Source organism: Juglans microcarpa x Juglans regia, chromosome 3D, assembly GCF_004785595.1.
Source record: "Juglans microcarpa x Juglans regia isolate MS1-56 chromosome 3D, Jm3101_v1.0, whole genome shotgun sequence".
Lineage (NCBI taxonomy): Eukaryota > Viridiplantae > Streptophyta > Magnoliopsida > Fagales > Juglandaceae > Juglans > Juglans microcarpa x Juglans regia.
In genome coordinates this window covers 37578370-37586641 of record NC_054598.1, presented here as the reverse complement: position 1 = coordinate 37586641, position 8272 = coordinate 37578370, and the positions used below count along the sequence as shown (strand labels likewise).

At 32.3% G+C, this 8272-nt stretch overlaps 1 protein-coding gene across 1 annotated transcript; it reads left to right on the top strand.

Annotated features, from left to right (window-relative positions):
• Positions 1-3363: 3363 nt before the first annotated feature.
• LOC121254106 (protein DETOXIFICATION 14-like) lies at positions 3364-7639 on the top strand. Its single transcript, XM_041154070.1, has 7 exons — positions 3364-3690; positions 5347-5891; positions 5973-6059; positions 6206-6262; positions 6371-6609; positions 6700-6905; positions 7247-7639. The coding sequence occupies exons 1-7, from the start codon at positions 3421-3423 to the stop codon at positions 7325-7327; spliced, it is 1485 nt and encodes a 494-aa protein (XP_041010004.1). The 5' UTR covers positions 3364-3420; the 3' UTR covers positions 7328-7639.
• The last annotated feature ends 633 nt before the right edge of the window (positions 7640-8272 follow it).

Here is an 8272-nt window from a genome sequence, read left to right as displayed (position 1 = left end):
AATTAATATCATTTTATAAAAATATCTTTATTTTATAATATATATTGTGAAATATATTATAAAATATATTGTATGAATACCAATACTCGCATAAAAATGCTAAAAACATGAGTGCCGTCAATCTTAGAGCATATGCAGGTAAAAAACCAACGATTTTTCCTAGTAATTAAATAAAACTTTCTTTCATCTTCTGATCTTTTTGTTTCAGAGAAAAGAAAATCCACTCAAAACTGGACATTAATGTTCATTTAAAAAAAATTCTAAACATAAATTATGCACTATTATACATCACTTAAAAATATATAAATTTATTATTTTATTTTTATATTTTATGAAATATGAGAAAAAAAAAATTAAAATCACATATGTTATGAAAAATGTAAAATTTCTGTATAATACAATACGATGATTCGATCCGGCATGAGAGACGCAACAGAGTGTCATGTCATGCGTCGTGCCAAATCTTTGTTTTTATTTTGTATTTTTATTATTATTGCAAATATTAATAACGCAATAACTAATAATTAACCAAGAGAATATTCGTGTGGTGAATGATTAATACATGTTGAAATTCTGTGAAACTCTGTATACGTAATTGTCTTTTCAAAAGTTCAAGTAAGGAAAAAAAAAGAAAAAAAAAAAGAGGTATTTTCTAAAGTAATCTTGTCAGGGTGGCGGCCCCGAGTCATAAATGGTCAGGTACAAAAAATATAAATGAAAATAAAACATGACATATTCTTCTGGAAAATCTGTCGTATTCTCTAACGTCCAAGAATGGGTCAAGGCCGAAAAAGACGTTCTGATTTTGTTTTTATCAATGAACAAAAATCTTAAAAAACGAGACACAGGCAAAAATGAATGGACAATGCTAACATGTATTTTTATGTGTTTTTTTAAATTGTTTTTATATAATTTTTTTTAATATATTTTAATATTTTTAAAAAATAAAATAAATTTAAAACATTATTAAAAAAATTTCTTTAATTAGAAAGTAAAAAAAATATTAAAAAATATTTTCTTTAATTGTGATTAAAAAAATATTTTTTAATAATATTATGAATTTTTTTATTTTTAAAATAAATATTTAAAATTGTTAAAAAAATCTATATAAAAAAGAACTAACAAAAACATATGAAAATACATGCTAGAGCTCCAACAGGAGCTTCCAGTGAGAGCTCTAGCATTATTCCAAATGAATACATGTTTTTCTGTTACCGTTCACGTGTCTTCATTGTCATCACGATATTTTCCGTGACAAAAGGAATTTTCACAGAGAGCATTCTTGCCTAAAATCCAACTTTAACCAAAGAACTTCAAATAGGTGTTTTTGTTGTTCTTTAAATAACGAAAACCAATCATAGTGGGACACGTGAGATACACATCTTCTCATTAGTAAGATGCGATGCAGAGGAAAAAAAAGAGTCACTGCTTTGTCGAAACCCACCCCTTCTCTATCCTCTCTCTTTCTTTTGATTCTGTCGAAGCTCACTACTCTCTCTGTCTCTTTTACTTCTTCAATTCACTAACTAAAAACTTGTTTGATTTGTATTTCAAGGGAGCAAATGTGAGCTAAACAGACAGCGCTTCCCATCAAAAAATTCCATAATTTTTTTTTTCTCTCCTTCCCACCAAAAAATTCCCAGAAAGTGATAGTTGTATCATTAACTTCCATTTGCACCGATGAAAAAATGAAAACTATAAGTTTATGCGATAATGCTTCAAATTTATATAAAATCATGCGGTTGATTAAAATTTTTGTTTTTATACAAATCATACGGCTTGGTTTATGTAAAGGGGAAGAGATGAATATGTGAGGATAAAGTTACAAGTCTTGAGATAAAAAGGTCATGCCATTGAGCTCAGATCATGCAGAGAATTCGTAGAAAGATGTTCAAACCAATCAGCAAGCAATTCAGAAAGAGATTGAGACAATTTCGAAAATGGAATAAATTTTTGAATCTATTTCGTCTCCACATTTACCATTGATACCCATTTCGCGAATTCTAAAAAGCAACCCTCACAGTCCTCACTTTCTTCAGCTTCGGAGCTACTCTGAAGTGGCAAGGGAGAGTTTGATGGCCGGGTGTGATCGAGCATTTGAAGAAATAGTTGAAGAAATCCATACTCTGACTGCAAATGATTTATGGGTTAGGTCCAACGAGTTGTGGAAGACTATGGAGGAGCTTTAAAGTTTGGGGTACAATGTGCTTCGACTGAGAAAAAGATTAGTGGAATTAACCAAGGTGATGGAGGAACTCCAGCTGTACAAAATGTAGATTCTACGATTGAAGAGAAAAGGTTGAGTCTCATAAAATGGAAAAGTGCAGGCTGGAGAGTGATTTTGAGTTAATCATAGACGTAAACGTGATATCGGGCTAAGGATTTCAATTTTGATATTGGATAGTGAGAGTAAACCATTTTACTTTCAGATTTCGATAGGTAAAGTTGCAAGTCTTCAGGTCACGGGAGGGAATGAGAGAGACGGAAGGAGAGAGAGAGGGGCTAGGGATTTCAATTTCTCGAGAAAAAGTGAGATCAGAGAGAGGGGGTGTCAGGGAGATCTCAATTCAAGATCCCCTACTGCGTGCCTTACGTTGGTTTTACATGTACCCTTACGTGGCGAGCCTCCATTGGTCTCCGATAATTGGGCTTTGTAGGAAACACTTGTTAGAAGCATTTTTGTTAACCAAATTTAGTTAACAAGACATTTAGTTTCGGTTTAGATTGAGAAATGAAATGAGATGAGTTGAATAAAATATTATTATAATATTATTTTTTAATATATTATTATTTTAAAATTTGAAAAAATTAAATTATTTATAATTATATTTTGTATAGAAATTTTAAAAAAATTATAATAATTAGATGAGATGAATTGAAATCACTTATCAATCCAAACGGGACCTTAAAATACCTCATATTGAATTAGGTATGTCTATATAAATTTAGACATTAATTACAGTAACTCACCAAATATATGGGTATACAGTAACTTAGCCAAATAAAATATTATTTTTTTAATATTATTATTATTTTATAATTTAAAAAAATTGAATTATTTATTATATTTTATGTGAGAATTTAAGAAAATTATAATGATGAGATACGATAAAACACTTTTACTATCTAAATGGGGCCAATCTTTTAACTCATATTATCTAATCATTATAACTTTCTTAAATTCTTATATAAAATATAATAAATAATTAAAAATTTTTAAATATTAAAATAAAAATAATATTAAAAAATAATATTTTAATAATACTTAATATAACTTTTAATTTTCATTCCATCTAATCCCACATCGTCCCATTCACATGTACAAATCTCTCCATAATAAAAACAAGCAACACCAGGAAATGCCCAAAAAAAAATTATAGACGTCTCTTTTCATCTTTAACATCTTCACGTGATCAGGGTATGAGAAGACACATAAAAATGGAGAAAAGCTTGTTAGTAAAAGAGAGAGAAGATCGGAAGAGAGAGGGTTGTTTAGGCGTATCATGGGATGCGTTTGCTCAAGAGGCGAAAAGGATGGGTTACTTAGCAGGGCCTCTGGTGGCCGTGAATTTATCGCAATATTTTTTGCAGATTATTTCAATTATGATGGTTGGTCACCTTGGCGAGCTCTGTCTCTCTAGCACTGCCGTTGCCATCTCTCTCGCTGCCGTCTCTGGCTTCAGTCCTGTTGTATGTCTTCTTCTTTTGATCCTATATTTTTATCTCAAATCTTTTTTATTTTTTATTTTTTATTTTTTATCATGCTATGTTCTATAACCTTTGTAACTGGAACCTTAGAGATCATATTATTATCAGATAATATGGTTTATCACTGTGCACAAAGGTGGACCTGAACTTCAGAAATATGGTTTCATTTGGAATTTTGAAATTGCCTTTGCATTACTACTCATCATCTTCACACACCACACTTTTTTCTATTTTTTTATTTTTACATTTATTAAATTATTCTACTCATCATCCATATATCACACATTTGGTAAGAGAAAAATGTAAAAAAAATAAAAAAATATGGTGTGGGGTATATGGTGTGTGGAGATGATGAATAAAATTTTTTATTGCAAAGTAACGAAGGAATCAAAGGATGTTATCGGTTGGCTTTGTCTTGTAACTCAGTTTTTTTTCCTCTTTTTTTTACCCTCTTAGGCCCGTTTGGAATTTGGACGGACTCAGTTTAGTCTAATTTTAAATTGAGTCTAACATTTGAATACCCAACTCTCAAATCACTAAACCCATCTCAACTCAAAATTTAGTTACACGTGAGACTCACAACCTTTTTCAACTTCCTATAAATATATCTAAACTCATCTTAGGTAAGCTCTACAAAACTCAATCGACCATTTCAACTCACTACTATTAACAAAGAACTCAACTCAGCTCAACATACAAACGGGACCTTAGTAGGTTCTTGATAAGAACTCAACGTTTCCAATCTACTCACGGTTGCCTTCATGTTGTTTAGTTCTAATTAGTTTACAACTCTAAGATATTACTAATTAAGTGATATTTACCGTTAGGAAACATAGAGATATTAGATATATTGAAAAACTAATCGATAGTTTGTCCACTGAAATACGTTTAGCCATCTGTTTTGGCCAGTAATTAATCTAATTACAATGCACCAATCACGTCAATGAGCAACTGTGAAGATTGTTTTAGGAGGGGAAAAGTAAATCAATCACAAGAAGCTATCTGTGGATAACTCAGCTAGAGATGCGAAATAATCCTACTCCAGTCCCACTAGCTAGTAAGGTTTTTATTGATGGTTTTGAGTGGTGGGATCCTGAAATGTGAAGCTGTCCAAGCTAACACAAGGATTAAATTCCTTCAATTTTATCCAACCTGGAATCTATAGGAAAAAAGAAACCCACTCTTCAATAGGTTGTATTGAAAAATATTATAATAATTATAAACAAAGAAGAAAAATACTAGTATAACAATGATGAGCATTAATACTTGGGTATTTATTATAGGTTTCAAATCATAACTGGCTCTTGATTAAGAAATAGCTTACTACTGGGGGATGAAAGAAGAGGAGGGGAGACACAATTTTGAGTGGAGCTGGCTTCTGTTTTATTCACATTTCCCATCATAAAATCTTCAAAAACTTGGGTATCTTTCAGGTGGCCATATGCATTCATAGAAGTTTGAACACTTTGCACTTCCATTGGCATTCGAGATGAATGGTTGAAGCCATGATTGAGTTGAGCCAAAGACCATTTTTTTTCAACGTTTAGTCTCTGTCTGGTATATTTAGTTTGGACTTTGGAAGTTAACTGAATATGCTAACAACTGGCTGATTTTTTGTAACTTTCACATGATGAACAGTTTGGAATGTCAAGTGCACTGGAAACTATATGTGGGCAAGCTTATGGAGCTCGACAATATAAAAAACTAGGAAATCAAACTTACACTGCTATTTTCTCTCTATTTTTGGTTTGTCTCCCTCTGTCTCTTTTGTGGATTTGTATGGGAAAAATACTAGTCTTCATGGGCCAAGACCCTTTAATTTCACATGAAGCTGGAAAATTCATAATGTGGCTCATTCCTGCTCTCTTTGCTTATGCAACTCTTCAAGCTCTTGTTCGATACTTTCAGACGCAAAGCTTGATAATTCCTATGCTAGTAAGCTCTTGTGTCACTCTTTGTTTCCATGTACCTCTCTGTTGGGTTTTGGTATTCAGGTCTAGACTAGAACATCTTGGAGGATCGGTAGCTATTGGTATGTCATATTGGTTGAATGTAATTCTACTCGGATTGTACATGAAGTACAGTAGTGCCTGTGAAAAAACCAGGGTCCCAATTTCAATGCAGATGTTCAAAGGAATTGGAGAGTTCTTCCGTTTTGCCATCCCTTCTGCTGTAATGATTTGGTAATTTTTTTGCTACTCTTTATCAGTTGTGGAAGGACATTATTTTTTACTCATATGTTTTCTCATGTTGGTTATTCATAGCCTTGAATGGTGGTCATTTGAGCTGCTTATCCTACTGTCTGGGTTTTTACCAAATCCAAAGCTGGAAACATCAGTCCTGTCTGTGTGGTAAGTTGCTATTGGTCTTTCAGATTTAGAATTGGATATGATAACTTCAAGATTTAATTTAACGTCCATTTAAATTAAGAACGTCATAGGCTATGAGATCAGTTCCTCAAAGCTGAACTTACCTAGTTTTTTACTTTTCTTAACAGTTTGGCAACCATCTCAACACTCTATATGATACCAGATGGACTAGGGGCAGCAGCAAGGTTTGCATCAATTCACATTCATATATGTGCCTATATCATAGAAATTTGTACGTAACTCCACTTCAATTCATATAATAATCTTCTTCTTTTTTTTGGGTGGGAATATAGCACTAGAGTTTCAAATGAAATAGGAGCTGGGAATCCACAAGCAGCACGCCTAGCTGTCACTGTTGTGATGCTTATTACAGTCACAGAGGCACTCATGGTAAGCTCGGTCCTTTATGCCAGCCGCCATGCCTTTGGTTACGTTTTCAGCAATGAGAAGGAGGTTGTAGATTATGTCACAGCCATGGCTCCTCTGGTATGTCTGTCGGTTATACTGGACGACTTACATGGAGTCCTTTCAGGTTAATGTTTTTCTTCCCTCTTGTCAATGCGAAATTACATTGCAAAACATGGAAGTTTGAGTAGCTCAATCTACTGTTCCATGACATCAGGTATTGCTAGGGGATGTGGGTGGCAGGACCTGGGTGCTTATGTCAACCTAGGGGCATACTATCTCTGTGGACTTCCAGTTGGAGTTCTATTGGGTTTCTGGGTGCAGTTGAGAGGAAAAGGCCTTTGGATTGGAACACTAGTTGGAGCTTTTGTGCAAGCATTTCTCCTCTTTGTCATAACAAGTTGTACAGACTGGGGAAAACAGGTAATCTCTTCAGTGTAACCATCCTTTTTGGTTGCCAAAAAGCTGGAAGCGAGAGAGAAAGAAAGTTGATTCTGGGTTTCAGATTTCACAAAAGTAGAGCTCAAGATTGATGGTGCTAAATGTGATTCTTAGATCTAGTTTTATAAAATATATTATAACAAGTCACATCAATTTGTGAGCTGATGAGTTTATTTTTGTGAGATGTCTTTTAAAATGCATTCAAAATGATTCTAGTAAAAATTCATAATATAATGTTTGGACAATCTGGTATCTTAAATTCTCATGTTCTGATAGATTTTGCGAAAATATGTGGTCTTTACTGGGTTGTCTTGACATTGCAGGCAAGCAAGGCAAGGGAGAGAATATTTGAGGGGAAATCTTCAGCAGAAAATAGATTAATACAACCCACTTTTATGAGCTAAATTATCTTATGTCATAGTTATAAGCTGAAACCATTTTTCAAAAACTAATGAAATCAGAAGATTCTTACTCATTTCATTGACACCTACACTTCTGTAATTTGCTCTCAAGGTTTTGCATAAAGCGTCTGCCATTTTGGCTTGTGTTTGTGTAGGAGAGAATGGAAGATGTATAATAGCAAGCCAAATTGCCATCACCATATGAGGGTTGTCATGGCAGCAAAGATTAAACAACATGACGATGAGCCATATCTTTCTTATTGTCTGTTTTATTTTTGTTATTATTTGTATAAAATAGAGAGATCAATTTTACTCCACTTATGGTGCTGCTACTAATTATTGCAAAATTATAATATTAATAATAAAAAGAAGACTAGGACGGAGTACCCAAAATTTCTTATTCCCAATAGTCTTTTAGAAATTTGAGATTTGGAAAACAATTTACAGGATCTATTTTAAGGGCTCGTTTGGATACTTAAAATATCTCAGTATATTTGTGAATAATAATGAAATAGTTTGAGTTAAGATGTTTGATTTGATTTTAGGAATTGAGAGAGAAAAAGTTAAATAAAAATATTATTAAAGTAAAAAAATTGTTTGAATATAATTTTTGTTTTAAAATTTAAAAAATTAGTATTATTTTTGTGTTTTGTTTGAGAGTTTGGAAAAGTTGTAATACTTAGAAGAAAAAATTGAAGATTTTAAATTGAAAGTGTTTTGAGTTTGAGTGGTATTTGAAAAAGAAATATATGAAAACACTTGACAACAATTGTGTTGCCAAACGGAGTATAAAATAATTGATTTAAGAGAACCAAAAGTATAACAATAACTTATGAAGTTTTCATGAAATTGGAAAAAAAATACCACCAAACAACTCGTGGCAAGTTTATTTTCTTTTGATATTTGAATCAATTTAAAATGAATATTTTGTATTTGAGTGATATTTGA